At 35.2% G+C, this 25,112-nt stretch overlaps 1 protein-coding gene across 1 annotated transcript in view; it reads left to right on the top strand.

Moving 5' to 3' along the window:
* The first annotated feature begins 905 nt into the window (after nt 1–905).
* The window catches only part of LOC129829667 (transducin-like enhancer protein 4), a 58,200-nt gene continuing 33,993 nt past the window's right edge, over nt 906–25,112 (top strand). The window contains exons 1-3 of the mRNA XM_055891517.1: nt 906–1,112; nt 4,795–4,862; nt 4,970–5,219. Of these exons, the coding sequence (XP_055747492.1) occupies nt 906–1,112; nt 4,795–4,862; nt 4,970–5,219 (525 nt within the window). The remainder of the gene's footprint in view (nt 1,113–4,794; nt 4,863–4,969; nt 5,220–25,112) is intronic.

Below are 25,112 nucleotides of genomic sequence, written 5' to 3'. Positions count from 1 at the left end.
TTAGGGGGTTGATTTATAGTTTAGTAGAACCCAGGCCCTTAGACCTTCCTTATGGGGTTGATTTATAGTTTAGTAGAACCCAGGCCCTTAGACCTTCCTTAGGGGGTTGATTTATAGCTTAGTAGAACCCAGGCCCTTAGACCTTAGGGGGTTTATTTATAGCTTAGTAGAACCCAGGCCCTTAGACCTTCCTTAGGGGGTTGATTTATAGCTTAGTAGAACCCAGGCCCTTAGACCTTCCTTAGGGGGTTGATTTATAGTTTAGTAGAACCCAGGCCCTTAGACCTTAGGGTGTTGATTTATAGCTTAGTAGAACCCAGGCCCTTAGACCTTAGGGGGTTGATTTATAGTTTAGTAGAACCCAGGCCCTTAGACCTTCCTTAGGGGGTTGATTTATAGCTTAGTAGAACCCAGGCCCTTAGATCTTAGGGGGTTGATTTATAGCTTAGTAGAACCCAGGCCCTTAGTTCTTAGGGGGTTGATTTATAGCTTAGTAGAACCCAGGCCCTTAGACCTTAGGGGGTTGATTTATAGCTTAGTAGAACCCAGGCCCTTAGACCTTCCTTAGGGGGTTGATTTATAGCTTAGTAGAACCCAGGCCCTTAGACCTTAGGGGGTTGATTTATAGTTTAGTAGAACCCCGGCCCTTAGACCTTCCTTAGGGGGTTAATTTATAGTTTAGTAGAACCCAGGCCCTTAGACCTTAGGGGGTTGATTTATAGCTTAGTAGAACCCAGGCCCTTAGACCTTAGGGGGTTGATTTATAGTTTAGTAGAACCCAGGCCCTTAGACCTTAGGGGGTTGATTTATAGCTTAGTAGAACCCAGGCCCTTAGACCTTCCTTAGGGGGTTGATTTATAGTTTAGTAGAACCCAGCCCTTAGACCTTCCTTAGGGGGTTGATTTATGTTGTTTGTTCCAGGCCCTGGTCTGCGTCCCCTGGCGTTGCCGTGTCCTTACCCGGGTGCGTTTGGCATGGTGCCCCACCCAAGCCTCAACGGGCTGAACGGCGACCTGGGCGGAGCCAGCGCCTACGCCTCCCTACACAACCTGTCTCCTCAGATGACTGCAGCTGCTGCCGCTGCAGTCGCGGCCTACGGACGATCACAAGTGGTACGCTCTTCTCCTAATTCAACTCGCAGCAAATCATACACATATCCACCATCTTATTAGTGTCACTCAATCTTCTTTCATTGACACAAATTATAAAGGGGTTGGACAATGTTTGAGCAATATCACTGCACCTGTACATAGCTCATCTGTAAATATCCCATCCAATCTACCTCATCCCCATACTGTATTTATTTATTTATGTATCTTGCTCCTTTGCACCTCAGTATCTCAACTTGCACATTCATCTTTTACACATCTACCATTCCAATGTTTAATTGCTATTTTGTAATTACTTTGCCACTATGGCCTATTTATTGCCTTACCTCCCTTATCTCACCTCATTTGCTCACACTGTATATAGACTTTTTCTACTGTATTATTGACTGTATGTTTGTTTATTCCATGTGTAACTCTGTGTTGTTGTTTGTGTCACACTGCTTTACTTTATCTTGGCCAGTTAACAGTTGTAAATGAGAACTTGTTCTCAACTGACCTACCTGGTTAAATAAAGGTGAAATTAAAAATGTAAAAATCAAATCAAAATCAAATCAAATGTTATTTGTCACATGCTCCGTAAACAACAGGTGTAGACGAACAGTGAAATGCTGACGTGCAGATCCTTCCCAAAAATGCAGAGAGAAAAGTAAAGATAACGAGGAATAAATACACAATGAGTAACTTGGCTATATACACTGGTTACTGTGGTGGTAATTCAACACCAAGGACACCTGATGTCAATATGAAATGAATCACTTTTTATTCTCATTTAACTAGAGAGGTTACAACAAACACACTCAGAACAGGTCGGTCCGCCAGAGTCCCTTCATTCTTGTTATATTACGTTGACGACACCCCCCCCTTCATTTGTTTTATACACTGCTGCTACTCGCTGTTTATTATCTATGCATAGGCACTTCACCCCCACCTACATGTACAAAATAACACAGTGGTTGCATTAAGAACCAGTGTATCTTTAATTATATATCCCACATGTATTTTTCAGCAAAGTTTATGATGAGTTTTTCTGTTAGATTACGTGACTCTCCAAAATTTCTCCGTACAATTTGGAGCATTTTTGCGCCATGTTCACAATGTAAAATCAGGATTTGTAGCTATAAATATGCACATTTTCGAACAAAACATAAATGTATTGTATAACATGATGTTATAAGACTGTCATCTGATTAAGTTGTTCAAAGGTTAGTGATTCATTTTATCTATATTTGTGGGTTTTGTGAAAGCTATCTTTGCGGTGAAAAAATGGCGTTGTGTGCTGCGCTATTGTGGTAGGCTAACATAAATATATGTTGTGTTTTTGCTGTAAAACATTTAAAAAATCGGACATGTTGGCTGGATTCACAAGATGTTTATCTTTCATTTGCTGTATTGGACTTGTGATTTCATGAAATTATATTATATGATATTCCCTGTGCGCTAGGCTAGGCTATGCTCATCAGCGTTTCTGATGAGGAGGATCCCGAATCCGGGAGGGTGGGTCGGTAGAGGTTTTTTAACGTTCAGAGAATATGACTTTAAATTAAAGGTTTTAACCCTCAACATCTATCAAGACAACTGGAGCACTGGGCCAGACACTCTTTTAAATATAAGCTGGACAGGTGAAACACCAATCGGTGCCCCCTACGTGCTAAAGTCCAACCTCCAAACATAAATTGAAAAACCAAAGCCTGTAACAACACTATAGATAGAAAGGTGGACACCCGTTCAAAGGAGTGGATTCAGCTATTTGCTGACAGGTGTACAGCACTTGCCCCAGTCAAACGTAAGTGCTGTTATTGTGGAGTGGAAACGTCTAGGAGCAACAACGTCTCAGCCGCCAAGTACGTAGCGCATAAAAATCCTCTGTCAGGCCTCCCGGGTGGCGCAGTGGTCTAGGGCACTGCATCACAGTGCTAACTGCGCCACCAGAGTCTCTGGGTTCGCGCCCAGGCTCTGTCGCAGCCGGCCGCGACCGGGAGGTCCGTGGGGGGACGCACAATTGGCATAGCGTCGTCCGGGGTAGGGAGGGTTTGGCCGGTAGGGATATCCTTGTCTCATCGCGCTCCAGCGACTCCTGTGGCGGGCCGGGCGCAGTGCGCGCCAACCAAGGGGGCCAGGTACACGGTGTTTCCTCCGACACATTGGTGCGGCTGGCTTCCGGGTTGGAGGCGCGCTGTGTTAAAGAAGCAGTACGGCTGGTTGGGTTGTGCTTCGGAGGACGCATGGCTTTCGACCTTCGTCTCTCCCGAGCCCGTACGGGAGTTGTAGCGATGAGACAAGGTAGTAATTACTAGCGATTGGATACCACGAAAATTGGGGAGAAAATGGGATAAAAAAATAAAAAAATAAAAAAATATATAAATCCTCTGTCTTCGGTTGCAACACCCACTACTGAAAACTGTCTCTGGAAACAACTTCATCACAAGAACTGTTCGTCTGGGGCTTTCATGAAATGGGTTTCCATGGCCGAGCAGCTGAACACAAGCCTAAGATCACCGTGCTCAATGCCAAGCGTCGGCTGGAGTGGTGTAAAGCTCGCCGCCATTGGATTCTGGAAAAGTGGAAACGCGTTCTCTGGAGTGATGAATCACACTTCACCATCTGGCAGTCAGACAGACGAATCTGGGTTTGGTGGATGCTAGGAGAACGCTACCTGCCCCAATGCTTAGTACCAAGTGTAAAGTTTGGTGGAGGAGGAATAATGGTCTGGGGCTGTTTTTCTTGGTTCAGGCCCCTTAGTTCCAGTGAAGGGAAATCTTAACGCTACAGCATATAATTCTGTTTTTCCAACTTTGTGGCAACAGTTTGGAGAAGGTGTCACGATCACCCTGACCTAACTAAAATAATAAACAGTTTGGGGAAGGTGTCACGATCGCTGTTAGGTGAAAGAGAGGACCAAGGCGCAGCGTGATAATGATTCACCTTCTCTTTATAATGAAGACGAAACAAACACTTTTACAAAACAACAAAAGACCGTGAAGCTATATAAAAAAAAATCTGACAAACATCCCTCATGTCACACCCTGACCTAACTAAAATAATAAAGAAAACAAAGATAACTAAGGCCAGGGCGTGACAGAAGGCCCTTTCCTGTTTCAGCATGACAATGCCCCCGTGCAAAAAGCGAGGTCCATACAGAAAGGGTTTGTCAAGATCGGTGTGGAAGAACTTGACTGGCCTGCACAGAGCCCTGACCTCAACCCAGACTAAGAGAAACATAGGATATTACTAGGTTAGTATTAGCTTTTCTGATGTCCAGAAGCCGTTTTTGGTCATAGGAAACGATGAGGGAGACGTTATGTACAAAAAAGGTTAAGATCAGCAACAACAAAAAATCGCAGAATTGGTCACGAGTACATTCTGGTTATTTAGCAGACGCTCTTATCTAGAGCGACTTACAGGAGCAATAAGGGTTAAGTACCTTGCTCAAGGGCACATCAGCAGATTTTTTCAGCTTGTCTGCTCTAGGATTCGAACCAACGACCATTCGGTTACTTGCCCAACACTCATAACCACTAGGCTACAGCCGCCATCTCATCACATCAATGGGCAATGTTTGAACAATATCAATTGAAAGACACATAAAAGTGCATCATTTAAACTGCATTTTGGTTTGAAGGGATGTGTGAATGATTTCCTTACAAGAGATACTAAATGAATCTCTCTTCTGTTCTCCATCCTCCAGGTTGGTTTTGACCCCCACCACCACATGAGGGTCTCTGGTCTTCCTCCCAACCTCTCTGGCGGAAAACCGTACGTCTGCCTTGTTCATTTCTGAACTTTTGAAAAATAGATTGTCTAGATCAGAATATAAAATAAACCCTCCTCTTCATCACCTCTCCTCCCTCTCCTCCTCTAAGAGCCTATTCCTTCCACGTGAGCGCTGAGGGCCAGATGCAGCCGGTGCCGTTCCCTCCGGACGCCCTGATAGGCCCGGGGATCCCACGTCACGCCCGTCAGATCAACACGCTGAGCCACGGCGAGGTGGTATGTGCCGTCACCATCTCCAACCCAACCAGACACGTCTACACGGGAGGGAAGGGCTGTGTCAAGATCTGGGACATCAGCCAGCCGGGCAGCAAGAGCCCTGTGTCACAACTAGACTGTCTGGTGAGAATACTACACAGGAGAATTATACGGGGGGGGGGTCAATTAGCTTTTCCAATCTATATACTTTTTAATATAATCTTTGACAACTAGATAGTCGAGAATAATTGAAAATTAAACAATTAATTTATTACTATTGATTTTTTTATTATGTTTGAACATAACATCACCGCATTAGCAATGGCAAAAATTGATCGAACTAAGCTTTAAAACTAAAAAGAGATTCAGGGAGGAAGATAGAGAGAGAGGTAGAGAAGGTGGTAGAGAAGGAGGTAGAGAGGGAGGGAGGTAGAGAAGGAGGTAGAGAAGGAGGGAGGTAGAGAGGGAGGTACAGAGGGAGGTAGGGAGGTAGAGAGGCAGGTAGAGAGGCAGGTAGAGAGGGAGGAGGTAGAGAGGGAGGAGGTAGAGAGGGAGGAGGTAGAGAGGGAGGAGGTAGAAAGGCAGGTAGAGAGGCAGGTAGAGAGGGAGGTAGAGAGGAAGGAGGTAGAGAGGAAGGAGGTAGAGAGGCAGGAGGTAGAGAGGCAGGAGGTAGAGAGGTAGGAGGTAGAGAGGAAGGAGGTAGAGAGGGAGGAGGTAGAGAGGAAGGAGGTAGAGAGGCAGGAGGTAGAGAGGCAGGAGGTAGAGAGGCAGGAGGTAGAGAGGCAGGAGGTAGAGAGGGAGGAGGTAGAGAGGAAGGAGGTAGAGAGGGAGGAGGTAGAGAGACAGGTAGAGAGGGAGGTAGAGAGGAAGGAGGTAGAGAGGCAGGTAGAGAGGCAGGTTGAGAGGAAGGAGGTAGAGAGGGAGGAGGTAGAGAGGGAGGAGGTAGAGAGGGAGGAGGTAGAGAGGGAGGAGGTAGAGAGGGAGGAGGTAGAGAGGGAGGAGGTAGAGGCAGGTAGAGAGGGAGGAGGTAGAGAGGCAGGTAGAGAGGCAGGTAGAGAGGCAGGAGGTAGAGAGGAAGGAGGTAGAGAGGGAGGAGGTAGAGAGACAGGTAGAGAGGCAGGTAGAGAGGGAGGAGGTAGAGAGGGAGGAGGTAGAGAGGGAGGAGGTAGAGTCAGGTAGAGAGGGAGGAGGTAGAGAGGCAGGTAGAGAGGGAGGAGGTAGAGAGGGAGGAGGTAGAGAGGGAGGAGGTAGAGAGGCAGGAGGTAGAGAGGCAGGTAGAGAGGCAGGAGGTAGAGAGGCAGGTAGAGAGGGAGGAGGTAGAGAGGGAGGAGGTAGAGAGGGAGGAGGTAGAGAGGCAGGAGGTAGAGAGGCAGGTAGAGAGGCAGGAGGTAGAGAGGAAGGAGGTAGAGAGGGAGGAGGTAGAGAGACAGGTAGAGAGGCAGGTAGAGAGGGAGGAGGTAGAGAGGGAGGAGGTAGAGAGGGAGGAGGTAGAGGCAGGTAGAGAGGGAGGAGGTAGAGAGGCAGGTAGAGAGGGAGGAGGTAGAGGCAGGTAGAGAGGCAGGTAGAGAGGGAGGAGGTAGAGAGGAAGGAGGTAGAGAGGGAGGAGGTAGAGAGACAGGTAGAGAGGGAGGAGGTAGAGGCAGGTAGAGAGGCAGGTAGAGAGGCAGGTAGAGAGGCAGGTAGAGAGGGAGGAAGTAGAGGCAGGTAGAGAGGCAGGTTGAGAGGAAGGAGGTAGAGGCAGGTAGAGAGGGAGGAGGTAGAGGCAGGTAGAGAGGCAGGTAGAGAGGCAGGTAGAGAGGCAGGAGGTAGAGAGGCAGGAGGTAGAGAGGCAGGTAGAGAGGCAGGTAGAGAGGCAGGGAGAGAGGAAGGAGGTAGAGAGGAAGGAGGTAGAGAGACAGGTAGAGAGGCAGGTAGAGAGGGAGGTACAGATATATATAAGACATCCTGTTGTGTTTAGTAACTATATATAGGACATCCTGTTGTGTTTAGTAACTATATATAGGACATCCTGTTGTGTTTAGTAACTATATATAGGACATCCTGTTGTGTTTATGATAGTAACTATATATAGGACATCCTGTTGTGTTTATGATAGTAACTATATATAGGACATCCTGTTGTGTTTATGATAGTAACTATATATAGGATATCCTGTTGTGTTTAGTAACTATATATAGGACATCCTGTTGTGTTTAGTAACTATATATAGGACATCCTGTTGTGTTTAGTAACTATATATAGGACATCCTGTTGTGTTTATGATAGTAACTATATATAGGACATCCTGTTGTGTTTAGTAACTATATATAGGACATCCTGTTGTGTTTAGTAACTATATATAGGACATCCTGTTGTGTTTAGTAACTATATATAGGACATCCTGTTGTGTTTATGATAGTAACTATATATAGGACATCCTGTTGTGTTTAGTAACTATATATAGGACATCCTGTTGTGTTTAGTAACTATATATAGGACATCCTGTTGTGTTTATGATAGTAACTATATATAGGACATCCTGTTGTGTTTATGATAGTAACTATATATAGGACATCCTGTTGTGTTTAGTAACTATATATAGGACATCCTGTTGTGTTTATGATAGTAACTATATATAGGACATCCTGTTGTGTTTAGTAACTATATATAGGACATCCTGTTGTGTTTAGTAACTATATATAGGACATCCTGTTGTGTTTAGTAACTATATATAGGACATCCTGTTGTGTTTAGTAACTATATATAGGACATCCTGTTGTGTTTAGTAACTATATATAGGACATCCTGTTGTGTTTATGATAGTAACTATATATAGGACATCCTGTTGTGTTTATGATAGTAACTATATATAGGACATCCTGTTGTGTTTATGATAGTAACTATATATAGGACATCCTGTTGTGTTTATGATAGTAACTATATATAGGACATCCTGTTGTGTTTATGATAGTAACTATATATAGGACATCCTGTTGTGTTTAGTAACTATATATAGGACATCCTGTTGTGTTTATGATAGTAACTATATATAGGACATCCTGTTGTGTTTATGATAGTAACTATATATAAGACATCCTGTTGTGTTTAGTAACTATATATAGGACATCCTGTTGTGTTTATGATAGTAACTATATATAGGACATCCTGTTGTGTTTAGTAACTATATATAGGACATCCTGTTGTGTTTAGTAACTATATATAGGACATCCTGTTGTGTTTATGATAGTAACTATATATAGGACATCCTGTTGTGTTTAGTAACTATATATAGGACATCCTGTTGTGTTTAGTAACTATATATAGGACATCCTGTTGTGTTTAGTAACTATATATAGGACATCCTGTTGTGTTTATGATAGTAACTATATATAGGACATCCTGTTGTGTTTAGTAACTATATATAGGACATCCTGTTGTGTTTAGTAACTATATATAGGACATCCTGTTGTGTTTAGTAACTATATATAAGACATCCTGTTGTGTTTAGTAACTATATATAGGACATCCTGTTGTGTTTATGATAGTAACTATATATAGGACATCCTGTTGTGTTTAGTAACTATATATAGGACATCCTGTTGTGTTTATGATAGTAACTATATATAGGACATCCTGTTGTGTTTATGATAGTAACTATATATAGGACATCCTGTTGTGTTTAGTAACTATATATAGGACATCCTGTTGTGTTTAGTAACTATATATAGGACATCCTGTTGTGTTTATGATAGTAACTATATATAGGACATCCTGTTGTGTTTATGATAGTAACTATATATAGGACATCCTGTTGTGTTTAGTAACTATATATAGGACATCCTGTTGTGTTTATGATAGTAACTATATATAGGACATCCTGTTGTGTTTATGATAGTAACTATATATAGGACATCCTGTTGTGTTTATGATAGTAACTATATATAAGACATCCTGTTGTGTTTATGATAGTAACTATATATAGGACATCCTGTTGTGTTTATGATAGTAACTATATATAGGACATCCTGTTGTGTTTAGTAACTATATATAGGACATCCTGTTGTGTTTAGTAACTATATATAGGACATCCTGTTGTGTTTATGATAGTAACTATATATAAGACATCCTGTTGTGTTTAGTAACTATATATAGGACATCCTGTTGTGTTTATGATAGTAACTATATATAAGACATCCTGTTGTGTTTAGTAACTATATATAGGACATCCTGTTGTGTTTATGATAGTAACTATATATAGGACATCCTGTTGTGTTTATGATAGTAACTATATATAGGACATCCTGTTGTGTTTATGATAGTAACTATATATAGGACATCCTGTTGTGTTTAGTAACTATATATAGGACATCCTGTTGTGTTTAGTAACTATATATAGGACATCCTGTTGTGTTTATGATAGTAACTATATATAGGACATCCTGTTGTGTTTAGTAACTATATATAGGACATCCTGTTGTGTTTAGTAACTATATATAGGACATCCTGTTGTGTTTAGTAACTATATATAGGACATCCTGTTGTGTTTAGTAACTATATATAGGACATCCTGTTGTGTTTAGTAACTATATATAGGACATCCTGTTGTGTTTATGATAGTAACTATATATAGGACATCCTGTTGTGTTTATGATAGTAACTATATATAGGACATCCTGTTGTGTTTATGATAGTAACTATATATAGGACATCCTGTTGTGTTTAGTAACTATATATAGGACATCCTGTTGTGTTTATGATAGTAACTATATATAGGACATCCTGTTGTGTTTATGATAGTAACTATATATAGGACATCCTGTTGTGTTTAGTAACTATATATAGGACATCCTGTTGTGTTTAGTAACTATATATAGGACATCCTGTTGTGTTTAGTAACTATATATAGGACATCCTGTTGTGTTTAGTAACTATATATAGGACATCCTGTTGTGTTTATGATAGTAACTATATATAGGACATCCTGTTGTGTTTATGATAGTAACTATATATAGGACATCCTGTTGTGTTTAGTAACTATATATAGGACATCCTGTTGTGTTTAGTAACTATATATAGGACATCCTGTTGTGTTTAGTAACTATATATAGGACATCCTGTTGTGTTTATGATAGTAACTATATATAGGACATCCTGTTGTGTTTAGTAACTATATATAGGACATCCTGTTGTGTTTAGTAACTATATATAGGACATCCTGTTGTGTTTATGATAGTAACTATATATAGGACATCCTGTTGTGTTTAGTAACTATATATAGGACATCCTGTTGTGTTTATGATAGTAACTATATATAGGACATCCTGTTGTGTTTAGTAACTATATATAGGACATCCTGTTGTGTTTATGATAGTAACTATATATAGGACATCCTGTTGTGTTTATGATAGTAACTATATATAGGACATCCTGTTGTGTTTATGATAGTAACTATATATAGGACATCCTGTTGTGTTTATGATAGTAACTATATATAGGACATCCTGTTGTGTTTATGATAGTAACTATATATAGGACATCCTGTTGTGTTTAGTAACTATATATAGGACATCCTGTTGTGTTTAGTAACTATATATAGGACATCCTGTTGTGTTTATGATAGTAACTATATATAGGACATCCTGTTGTGTTTATGATAGTAACTATATATAGGACATCCTGTTGTGTTTAGTAACTATATATAGGACATCCTGTTGTGTTTATGATAGTAACTATATATAGGACATCCTGTTGTGTTTATGATAGTAACTATATATAGGACATCCTGTTGTGTTTATGATAGTAACTATATATAGGACATCCTGTTGTGTTTATGATAGTAACTATATATAGGACATCCTGTTGTGTTTAGTAACTATATATAGGACATCCTGTTGTGTTTATGATAGTAACTATATATAGGACATCCTGTTGTGTTTAGTAACTATATATAGGACATCCTGTTGTGTTTAGTAACTATATATAGGACATCCTGTTGTGTTTAGTAACTATATATAGGACATCCTGTTGTGTTTATGATAGTAACTATATATAGGACATCCTGTTGTGTTTATGATAGTAACTATATATAGGACATCCTGTTGTGTTTAGTAACTATATATAGGACATCCTGTTGTGTTTAGTAACTATATATAGGACATCCTGTTGTGTTTATGATAGTAACTATATATAGGACATCCTGTTGTGTTTATGATAGTAACTATATATAGGACATCCTGTTGTGTTTAGTAACTATATATAGGACATCCTGTTGTGTTTAGTAACTATATATAGGACATCCTGTTGTGTTTAGTAACTATATATAGGACATCCTGTTGTGTTTATGATAGTAACTATATATAGGACATCCTGTTGTGTTTAGTAACTATATATAGGACATCCTGTTGTGTTTATGATAGTAACTATATATAGGACATCCTGTTGTGTTTAGTAACTATATATAGGACATCCTGTTGTGTTTATGATAGTAACTATATATAGGACATCCTGTTGTGTTTATGATAGTAACTATATATAGGACATCCTGTTGTGTTTAGTAACTATATATAGGACATCCTGTTGTGTTTAGTAACTATATATAGGACATCCTGTTGTGTTTAGTAACTATATATAGGACATCCTGTTGTGTTTAGTAACTATATATAGGACATCCTGTTGTGTTTATGATAGTAACTATATATAGGACATCCTGTTGTGTTTAGTAACTATATATAGGACATCCTGTTGTGTTTATGATAGTAACTATATATAGGACATCCTGTTGTGTTTATGATAGTAACTATATATAGGACATCCTGTTGTGTTTAGTAACTATATATAGGACATCCTGTTGTGTTTATGATAGTAACTATATATAGGACATCCTGTTGTGTTTATGATAGTAACTATATATAGGACATCCTGTTGTGTTTAGTAACTATATATAGGACATCCTGTTGTGTTTATGATAGTAACTATATATAGGACATCCTGTTGTGTTTAGTAACTATATATAGGACATCCTGTTGTGTTTAGTAACTATATATAGGACATCCTGTTGTGTTTAGTAACTATATATAGGACATCCTGTTGTGTTTAGTAACTATATATAGGACATCCTGTTGTGTTTAGTAACTATATATAGGACATCCTGTTGTGTTTAGTAACTATATATAGGACATCCTGTTGTGTTTAGTAACTATATATAGGACATCCTGTTGTGTTTATGATAGTAACTATATATAGGACATCCTGTTGTGTTTATGATAGTAACTATATATAGGACATCCTGTTGTGTTTAGTAACTATATATAGGACATCCTGTTGTGTTTATGATAGTAACTATATATAGGACATCCTGTTGTGTTTAGTAACTATATATAGGACATCCTGTTGTGTTTAGTAACTATATATAGGACATCCTGTTGTGTTTAGTAACTATATATAGGACATCCTGTTGTGTTTAGTAACTATATATAGGACATCCTGTTGTGTTTATGATAGTAACTATATATAGGACATCCTGTTGTGTTTATGATAGTAACTATATATAGGACATCCTGTTGTGTTTAGTAACTATATATAGGACATCCTGTTGTGTTTATGATAGTAACTATATATAGGACATCCTGTTGTGTTTAGTAACTATATATAGGACATCCTGTTGTGTTTAGTAACTATATATAGGACATCCTGTTGTGTTTAGTAACTATATATAGGACATCCTGTTGTGTTTAGTAACTATATATAGGACATCCTGTTGTGTTTAGTAACTATATATAGGACATCCTGTTGTGTTTAGTAACTATATATAGGACATCCTGTTGTGTTTAGTAACTATATATAGGACATCCTGTTGTGTTTAGTAACTATATATAGGACATCCTGTTGTGTTTATGATAGTAACTATATATAGGACATCCTGTTGTGTTTAGTAACTATATATAGGACATCCTGTTGTGTTTAGTAACTATATATAGGACATCCTGTTGTGTTTATGATAGTAACTATATATAGGACATCCTGTTGTGTTTAGTAACTATATATAGGACATCCTGTTGTGTTTAGTAACTATATATAGGACATCCTGTTGTGTTTATGATAGTAACTATATATAGGACATCCTGTTGTGTTTAGTAACTATATATAGGACATCCTGTTGTGTTTAGTAACTATATATAGGACATCCTGTTGTGTTTAGTAACTATATATAGGACATCCTGTTGTGTTTATGATAGTAACTATATATAGGACATCCTGTTGTGTTTAGTAACTATATATAGGACATCCTGTTGTGTTTAGTAACTATATATAGGACATCCTGTTGTGTTTAGTAACTATATATAGGACATCCTGTTGTGTTTAGTAACTATATATAGGACATCCTGTTGTGTTTAGTAACTATATATAGGACATCCTGTTGTGTTTAGTAACTATATATAGGACATCCTGTTGTGTTTAGTAACTATATATAGGACATCCTGTTGTGTTTATGATAGTAACTATATATAGGACATCCTGTTGTGTTTAGTAACTATATATAGGACATCCTGTTGTGTTTAGTAACTATATATAGGACATCCTGTTGTGTTTAGTAACTATATATAGGACATCCTGTTGTGTTTATGATAGTAACTATATATAGGACATCCTGTTGTGTTTAGTAACTATATATAGGACATCCTGTTGTGTTTATGATAGTAACTATATATAGGACATCCTGTTGTGTTTAGTAACTATATATAGGACATCCTGTTGTGTTTATGATAGTAACTATATATAGGACATCCTGTTGTGTTTAGTAACTATATATAGGACATCCTGTTGTGTTTAGTAACTATATATAGGACATCCTGTTGTGTTTAGTAACTATATATAGGACATCCTGTTGTGTTTAGTAACTATATATAGGACATCCTGTTGTGTTTAGTAACTATATATAGGACATCCTGTTGTGTTTATGATAGTAACTATATATAGGACATCCTGTTGTGTTTAGTAACTATATATAGGACATCCTGTTGTGTTTATGATAGTAACTATATATAGGACATCCTGTTGTGTTTATGATAGTAACTATATATAGGACATCCTGTTGTGTTTATGATAGTAACTATATATAGGACATCCTGTTGTGTTTAGTAACTATATATAGGACATCCTGTTGTGTTTATGATAGTAACTATATATAGGACATCCTGTTGTGTTTAGTAACTATATATAGGACATCCTGTTGTGTTTATGATAGTAACTATATATAGGACATCCTGTTGTGTTTATGATAGTAACTATATATAGGACATCCTGTTGTGTTATGTAGTAACTATATATAGGACATCCTGTTGTGTTTATGATAGTAACTATATATAGGACATCCTGTTGTGTTTATGATAGTAACTATATATAGGACATCCTGTTGTGTTTATGATAGTAACTATATATAGGACATCCTGTTGTGTTTAGTAACTATATATAGGACATCCTGTTGTGTTTAGTAACTATATATAGGACATCCTGTTGTGTTTAGTAACTATATATAGGACATCCTGTTGTGTTTAGTAACTATATATAGGACATCCTGTTGTGTTTATGATAGTAACTATATATAGGACATCCTGTTGTGTTTAGTAACTATATATAGGACATCCTGTTGTGTTTAGTAACTATATATAGGACATCCTGTTGTGTTTAGTAACTATATATAGGACATCCTGTTGTGTTTAGTAACTATATATAGGACATCCTGTTGTGTTTAGTAACTATATATAGGACATCCTGTTGTGTTTAGTAACTATATATAGGACATCCTGTTGTGTTTATGATAGTAACTATATATAGGACATCCTGTTGTGTTTAGTAACTATATATAGGACATCCTGTTGTGTTTATGATAGTAACTATATATAGGACATCCTGTTGTGTTTAGTAACTATATATAGGACATCCTGTTGTGTTTATGATAGTAACTATATATAGGACATCCTGTTGTGTTTATGATAGTAACTATATATAGGACATCCTGTTGTGTTTAGTAACTATATATAGGACATCCTGTTGTGTTTAGTAACTATATATAGGACATCCTGTTGTGTTTAGTAACTATATATAGGACATCCTGTTGTGTTTAGTAACTATATATAGGACATCCTGTTGTGTTTAGTAACTATATATAGGACATCCTGTTGTGTTTAGTAACTATATATAGGACATCCTGTTGTGTTTAGTAACTATATATAGGACATCCTGTTGTGTTTATGATAGTAACTATATATAGGACATCCTGTTGTGTTTAGTAACTATATATAGGACATCCTGTTGTGTTTATGATAGTAACTATATATAGGACATCCTGTTGTGTTTATGATAGTAACTATATATAGGACATCCTGTTGTGTTTAGTAACTATATATAGGACATCCTGTTGTGTTTATGATAGTAACTATATATAGGACATCCTGTTGTGTTTAGTAACTATATATAGGACATCCTGTTGTGTTTAGTAACTATATATAGGACATCCTGTTGTGTTTATGATAGTAACTATATATAGGACATCCTGTTGTGTTTATGATAGTAACTATATATAGGACATCCTGTTGTGTTTAGTAACTATATATAGGACATCCTGTTGTGTTTATGATAGTAACTATATATAGGACATCCTGTTGTGTTTATGATAGTAACTATATATAGGACATCCTGTTGTGTTTAGTAACTATATATAGGACATCCTGTTGTGTTTATGATAGTAACTATATATAGGACATCCTGTTGTGTTTATGATAGTAACTATATATAGGACATCCTGTTGTGTTTTTAGTAACTATATATAGGACATCCTGTTGTGTTTATGATAGTAACTATATATAGGACATCCTGTTGTGTTTATGATAGTAACTATATATAGGACATCCTGTTGTGTTTAGTAACTATATATAGGACATCCTGTTGTGTTTAGTAACTATATATAGGACATCCTGTTGTGTTTAGTAACTATATATAGGACATCCTGTTGTGTTTAGTAACTATATATAGGACATCCTGTTGTGTTTATGATAGTAACTATATATAGGACATCCTGTTGTGTTTAGTAACTATATATAGGACATCCTGTTGTGTTTAGTAACTATATATAGGACATCCTGTTGTGTTTAGTAACTATATATAGGACATCCTGTTGTGTTTAGTAACTATATATAGGACATCCTGTTGTGTTTAGTAACTATATATAGGACATCCTGTTGTGTTTAGTAACTATATATAGGACATCCTGTTGTGTTTAGTAACTATATATAGGACATCCTGTTGTGTTTAGTAACTATATATAGGACATCCTGTTGTGTTTAGTAACTATATATAGGACATCCTGTTGTGTTTATGATAGTAACTATATATAGGACATCCTGTTGTGTTTAGTAACTATATATAGGACATCCTGTTGTGTTTAGTAACTATATATAGGACATCCTGTTGTGTTATGATAGTAACTATATATAGGACATCCTGTTGTGTTTAGTAACTATATATAGGACATCCTGTTGTGTTTAGTAACTATATATAGGACATCCTGTTGTGTTTATGATAGTAACTATATATAGGACATCCTGTTGTGTTTAGTAACTATATATAGGACATCCTGTTGTGTTTATGATAGTAACTATATATAGGACATCCTGTTGTGTTTAGTAACTATATATAGGACATCCTGTTGTGTTTATGATAGTAACTATATATAGGACATCCTGTTGTGTTTAGTAACTATATATAGGACATCCTGTTGTGTTTATGATAGTAACTATATATAGGACATCCTGTTGTGTTTAGTAACTATATATAGGACATCCTGTTGTGTTTATGATAGTAACTATATATAGGACATCCTGTTGTGTTTATGATAGTAACTATATATAGGACATCCTGTTGTGTTTAGTAACTATATATAGGACATCCTGTTGTGTTTAGTAACTATATATAGGACATCCTGTTGTGTTTATGATAGTAACTATATATAGGACATCCTGTTGTGTTTATGATAGTAACTATATATAGGACATCCTGTTGTGTTTATGATAGTAACTATATATAGGACATCCTGTTGTGTTTATGATAGTAACTATATATAGGACATCCTGTTGTGTTTAGTAACTATATATAGGACATCCTGTTGTGTTTATGATAGTAACTATATATAGGACATCCTGTTGTGTTTATGATAGTAACTATATATAGGACATCCTGTTGTGTTTAGTAACTATATATAGGACATCCTGTTGTGTTTAGTAACTATATATAGGACATCCTGTTGTGTTTAGTAACTATATATAGGACATCCTGTTGTGTTTAGTAACTATATATAGGACATCCTGTTGTGTTTATGATAGTAACTATATATAGGACATCCTGTTGTGTTTATGATAGTAACTATATATAGGACATCCTGTTGTGTTTAGTAACTATATATAGGACATCCTGTTGTGTTTAGTAACTATATATAGGACATCCTGTTGTGTTTATGATAGTAACTATATATAGGACATCCTGTTGTGTTTAGTAACTATATATAGGACATCCTGTTGTGTTTAGTAACTATATATAGGACATCCTGTTGTGTTTATGATAGTAACTATATATAGGACATCCTGTTGTGTTTATGATAGTAACTATATATAGGACATCCTGTTGTGTTTAGTAACTATATATAGGACATCCTGTTGTGTTTAGTAACTATATATAGGACATCCTGTTGTGTTTAGTAACTATATATAGGACATCCTGTTGTGTTTATGATAGTAACTATATATAGGACATCCTGTTGTGTTTAGTAACTATATATAGGACATCCTGTTGTGTTTAGTAACTATATATAGGACATCCTGTTGTGTTTAGTAACTATATATAGGACATCCTGTTGTGTTTATGATAGTAACTATATATAGGACATCCTGTTGTGTTTATGATAGTAACTATATATAGGACATCCTGTTGTGTTTAGTAACTATATATAGGACATCCTGTTGTGTTTAGTAACTATATATAGGACATCCTGTTGTGTTTAGTAACTATATATAGGACATCCTGTTGTGTTTAGTAACTATATATAGGACATCCTGTTGTGTTTAGTAACTATATATAGGACATCCTGTTGTGTTTAGTAACTATATATAGGACATCCTGTTGTGTTTGTAGTAACTATATATAGGACATCCTGTTGTGTTTATGATAGTAACTATATATAGGACATCCTGTTGTGTTTAGTAACTATATATAGGACATCCTGTTGTGTTTAGTAACTATATATAGGACATCCTGTTGTGTTTAGTAACTATATATAGGACATCCTGTTGTGTTTATGATAGTAACTATATATAGGACATCCTGTTGTGTTTATGATAGTAACTATATATAGGACATCCTGTTGTGTTTAGTAACTATATATAGGACATCCTGTTGTGTTTATGATAGTAACTATATATAGGACATCCTGTTGTGTTTAGTAACTATATATAGGACATCCTGTTGTGTTTATGATAGTAACTATATATAGGACATCCTGTTGTGTTTAGTAACTATATATAGGACATCCTGTTGTGTTTATGATAGTAACTATATATAGGACATCCTGTTGTGTTTAGTAACTATATATAGGACATCCTGTTGTGTTTAGTAACTATATATAGGACATCCTGTTGTGTTTAGTAACTATATATAGGACATCCTGTTGTGTTTAGTAACTATATATAGGACATCCTGTTGTGTTTATGATAGTAACTATATATAGGACATCCTGTTGTGTTTAGTAACTATATATAGGACATCCTGTTGTGTTTAGTAACTATATATAGGACATCCTGTTGTGTTTAGTAACTATATATAGGACATCCTGTTGTGTTTAGTAACTATATATAGGACATCCTGTTGTGTTTATGATAGTAACTATATATAGGACATCCTGTTGTGTTTAGTAACTATATATAGGACATCCTGTTGTGTTTATGATAGTAACTATATATAGGACATCCTGTTGTGTTTAGTAACTATATATAGGACATCCTGTTGTGTTTAGTAACTATATATAGGACATCCTGTTGTGTTTATGATAGTAACTATATATAGGACATCCTGTTGTGTTTAGTAACTATATATAGGACATCCTGTTGTGTTTAGTAACTATATATAGGACATCCTGTTGTGTTTAGTAACTATATATAGGACATCCTGTTGTGTTTAGTAACTATATATAGGACATCCTGTTGTGTTTATGATAGTAACTATATATAGGACATCCTGTTGTGTTTAGTAACTATATATAGGACATCCTGTTGTGTTTATGATAGTAACTATATATAGGACATCCTGTTGTGTTTATGATAGTAACTATATATAGGACATCCTGTTGTGTTTAGTAACTATATATAGGACATCCTGTTGTGTTTATGATAGTAACTATATATAGGACATCCTGTTGTGTTTAGTAACTATATATAGGACATCCTGTTGTGTTTATGATAGTAACTATATATAGGACATCCTGTTGTGTTTAGTAACTATATATAGGACATCCTGTTGTGTTTATGATAGTAACTATATATAGGACATCCTGTTGTGTTTATGATAGTAACTATATATAGGACATCCTGTTGTGTTTAGTAACTATATATAGGACATCCTGTTGTGTTTATGATAGTAACTATATATAGGACATCCTGTTGTGTTTAGTAACTATATATAGGACATCCTGTTGTGTTTAGTAACTATATATAGGACATCCTGTTGTGTTTAGTAACTATATATAGGACATCCTGTTGTGTTTATGATAGTAACTATATATAGGACATCCTGTTGTGTATAGTAACTATATATAGGACATCCTGTTGTGTTTAGTAACTATATATAGGACATCCTGTTGTGTTTATGATAGTAACTATATATAGGACATCCTGTTGTGTTTATGATAGTAACTATATATAGGACATCCTGTTGTGTTTATGATAGTAACTATATATAGGACATCCTGTTGTGTTTAGTAACTATATATAGGACATCCTGTTGTGTTTAGTAACTATATATAGGACATCCTGTTGTGTTTAGTAACTATATATAGGACATCCTGTTGTGTTTATGATAGTAACTATATATAGGACATCCTGTTGTGTTTAGTAACTATATATAGGACATCCTGTTGTGTTTATGATAGTAACTATATATAGGACATCCTGTTGTGTTTAGTAACTATATATAGGACATCCTGTTGTGTTTATGATAGTAACTATATATAGGACATCCTGTTGTGTTTAGTAACTATATATAGGACATCCTGTTGTGTTTAGTAACTATATATAGGACATCCTGTTGTGTTTAGTAACTATATATAGGACATCCTGTTGTGTTTATGATAGTAACTATATATAGGACATCCTGTTGTGTTTAGTAACTATATATAGGACATCCTGTTGTGTTTATGATAGTAACTATATATAGGACATCCTGTTGTGTTTATGATAGTAACTATATATAGGACATCCTGTTGTGTTTAGTAACTATATATAGGACATCCTGTTGTGTTTAGTAACTATATATAGGACATCCTGTTGTGTTTATGATAGTAACTATATATAGGACATCCTGTTGTGTTTATGATAGTAACTATATATAGGACATCCTGTTGTGTTTATGATAGTAACTATATATAGGACATCCTGTTGTGTTTATGATAGTAACTATATATAGGACATCCTGTTGTGTTTAGTAACTATATATAGGACATCCTGTTGTGTTTAGTAACTATATATAGGACATCCTGTTGTGTTTATGATAGTAACTATATATAGGACATCCTGTTGTGTTTATGATAGTAACTATATATAGGACATCCTGTTGTGTTTATGATAGTAACTATATATAGGACATCCTGTTGTGTTTAGTAACTATATATAGGACATCCTGTTGTGTTTATGATAGTAACTATATATAGGACATCCTGTTGTGTTTATGATAGTAACTATATATAGGACATCCTGTTGTGTTTATGATAGTAACTATATATAGGACATCCTGTTGTGTTTAGTAACTATATATAGGACATCCTGTTGTGTTTATGATAGTAACTATATATAGGACATCCTGTTGTGTTTATGATAGTAACTATATATAGGACATCCTGTTGTGTTTATGATAGTAACTATATATAGGACATCCTGTTGTGTTTAGTAACTATATATAGGACATCCTGTTGTGTTTATGATAGTAACTATATATAGGACATCCTGTTGTGTTTATGATAGTAACTATATATAGGACATCCTGTTGTGTTTAGTAACTATATATAGGACATCCTGTTGTGTTTATGATAGTAACTATATATAGGACATCCTGTTGTGTTTATGATAGTAACTATATATAGGACATCCTGTTGTGTTTAGTAACTATATATAGGACATCCTGTTGTGTTTATGATAGTAACTATATATAGGACATCCTGTTGTGTTTAGTAACTATATATAGGACATCCTGTTGTGTTTATGATAGTAACTATATATAGGACATCCTGTTGTGTTTAGTAACTATATATAGGACATCCTGTTGTGTTTAGTAACTATATATAGGACATCCTGTTGTGTTTAGTAACTATATATAGGACATCCTGTTGTGTTTAGTAACTATATATAGGACATCCTGTTGTGTTTAGTAACTATATATAGGACATCCTGTTGTGTTTAGTAACTATATATAGGACATCCTGTTGTGTTTAGTAACTATATATAGGACATCCTGTTGTGTTTAGTAACTATATATAGGACATCCTGTTGTGTTTAGTAACTATATATAGGACATCCTGTTGTGTTTAGTAACTATATATAGGACATCCTGTTGTGTTTAGTAACTATATATAGGACATCCTGTTGTGTTTATGATAGTAACTATATATAGGACATCCTGTTGTGTTTAGTAACTATATATAGGACATCCTGTTGTGTTTATGATAGTAACTATATATAGGACATCCTGTTGTGTTTAGTAACTATATATAGGACATCCTGTTGTGTTTAGTAACTATATATAGGACATCCTGTTGTGTTTAGTAACTATATATAGGACATCCTGTTGTGTTTAGTAACTATATATAGGACATCCTGTTGTGTTTAGTAACTATATATAGGACATCCTGTTGTGTTTAGTAACTATATATAGGACATCCTGTTGTGTTTATGATAGTAACTATATATAGGACATCCTGTTGTGTTTATGATAGTAACTATATATAGGACATCCTGTTGTGTTTAGTAACTATATATAGGACATCCTGTTGTGTTTAGTAACTATATATAGGACATCCTGTTGTGTTTAGTAACTATATATAGGACATCCTGTTGTGTTTAGTAACTATATATAGGACATCCTGTTGTGTTTATGATAGTAACTATATATAGGACATCCTGTTGTGTTTAGTAACTATATATAGGACATCCTGTTGTGTTTAGTAACTATATATAGGACATCCTGTTGTGTTTAGTAGACTATATATAGGACATCCTGTTGTGTTTAGTAACTATATATAGGACATCCTGTTGTGTTTATGATAGTAACTATATATAGGACATCCTGTTGTGTTTATGATAGTAACTATATATAGGACATCCTGTTGTGTTTATGATAGTAACTATATATAGGACATCCTGTTGTGTTTATGATAGTAACTATATATAGGACATCCTGTTGTGTTTAGTAACTATATATAGGACATCCTGTTGTGTTTAGTAACTATATATAGGACATCCTGTTGTGTTTAGTAACTATATATAGGACATCCTGTTGTGTTTAGTAACTATATATAGGACATCCTGTTGTGTTTATGATAGTAACTATATATAGGACATCCTGTTGTGTTTAGTAACTATATATAGGACATCCTGTTGTGTTTAGTAACTATATATAGGACATCCTGTTGTGTTTATGATAGTAACTATATATAAGACATCCTGTTGTGTTTATGATAGTAGCTATATATAGGACATCCTGTTGTGTTTAGTAACTATATATAGGACATCCTGTTGTGTTTAGTAACTATATATAGGACATCCTGTTGTGTTTAGTAACTATATATAGGACATCCTGTTGTGTTTAGTAACTATATATAGGACATCCTGTTGTGTTTAGTAACTATATATAGGACATCCTGTTGTGTTTAGTAACTATATATAGGACATCCTGTTGTGTTTATGATAGTAACTATATATAGGACATCCTGTTGTGTTTAGTAACTATATATAGGACATCCTGTTGTGTTTAGTAACTATATATAGGACATCCTGTTGTGTTTATGATAGTAACTATATATAGGACATCCTGTTGTGTTTATGATAGTAACTATATATAGGACATCCTGTTGTGTTTATGATAGTAACTATATATAGGACATCCTGTTGTGTTTATGATAGTAACTATATATAGGACATCCTGTTGTGTTTAGTAACTATATATAGGACATCCTGTTGTGTTTAGTAACTATATATAGGACATCCTGTTGTGTTTAGTAACTATATATAGGACATCCTGTTGTGTTTATGATAGTAACTATATATAGGACATCCTGTTGTGTTTATGATAGTAACTATATATAGGACATCCTGTTGTGTTTATGATAGTAACTATATATAGGACATCCTGTTGTGTTTATGATAGTAACTATATATAGGACATCCTGTTGTGTTTATGATAGTAACTATATATAGGACATCCTGTTGTGTTTATGATAGTAACTATATATAGGACATCCTGTTGTGTTTAGTAACTATATATAGGACATCCTGTTGTGTTTATGATAGTAACTATATATAGGACATCCTGTTGTGTTTATGATAGTAACTATATATAGGACATCCTGTTGTGTTTAGTAACTATATATAGGACATCCTGTTGTGTTTAGTAACTATATATAGGACATCCTGTTGTGTTTATGATAGTAACTATATATAGGACATCCTGTTGTGTTTATGATAGTAACTATATATAGGACATCCTGTTGTGTTTAGTAACTATATATAGGACATCCTGTTGTGTTTATGATAGTAACTATATATAGGACATCCTGTTGTGTTTATGATAGTAACTATATATAGGACATCCTGTTGTGTTTATGATAGTAACTATATATAGGACATCCTGTTGTGTTTAGTAACTATATATAGGACATCCTGTTGTGTTTAGTAACTATATATAGGACATCCTGTTGTGTTTATGATAGTAACTATATATAGGACATCCTGTTGTGTTTAGTAACTATATATAGGACATCCTGTTGTGTTTAGTAACTATATATAGGACATCCTGTTGTGTTTATGATAGTAACTATATATAGGACATCCTGTTGTGTTTATGATAGTAACTATATATAGGACATCCTGTTGTGTTTAGTAACTATATATAGGACATCCTGTTGTGTTTATGATAGTAACTATATATAGGACATCCTGTTGTGTTTAGTAACTATATATAGGACATCCTGTTGTGTTTATGATAGTAACTATATATAGGACATCCTGTTGTGTTTAGTAACTATATATAGGACATCCTGTTGTGTTTAGTAACTATATATAGGACATCCTGTTGTGTTTAGTAACTATATATAGGACATCCTGTTGTGTTTATGATAGTAACTATATATAGGACATCCTGTTGTGTTTATGATAGTAACTATATATAGGACATCCTGTTGTGTTTAGTAACTATATATAGGACATCCTGTTGTGTTTAGTAACTATATATAGGACATCCTGTTGTGTTTAGTAACTATATATAGGACATCCTGTTGTGTTTAGTAACTATATATAGGACATCCTGTTGTGTTTATGATAGTAACTATATATAGGACATCCTGTTGTGTTTATGATAGTAACTATATATAGGACATCCTGTTGTGTTTAGTAACTATATATAGGACATCCTGTTGTGTTTAGTAACTATATATAGGACATCCTGTTGTGTTTATGATAGTAACTATATATAAGACATCCTGTTGTGTTTATGATAGTAACTATATATAGGACATCCTGTTGTGTTTATGAT

This window comes from Salvelinus fontinalis, chromosome 31, assembly GCF_029448725.1.
Source record: "Salvelinus fontinalis isolate EN_2023a chromosome 31, ASM2944872v1, whole genome shotgun sequence".
Classification (NCBI taxonomy): Eukaryota; Metazoa; Chordata; class Actinopteri; order Salmoniformes; family Salmonidae; genus Salvelinus; species Salvelinus fontinalis.
The sequence above is the reverse complement of the archived record's forward strand: the minus strand, read 5'-3'. Positions and strand labels throughout refer to the sequence as shown.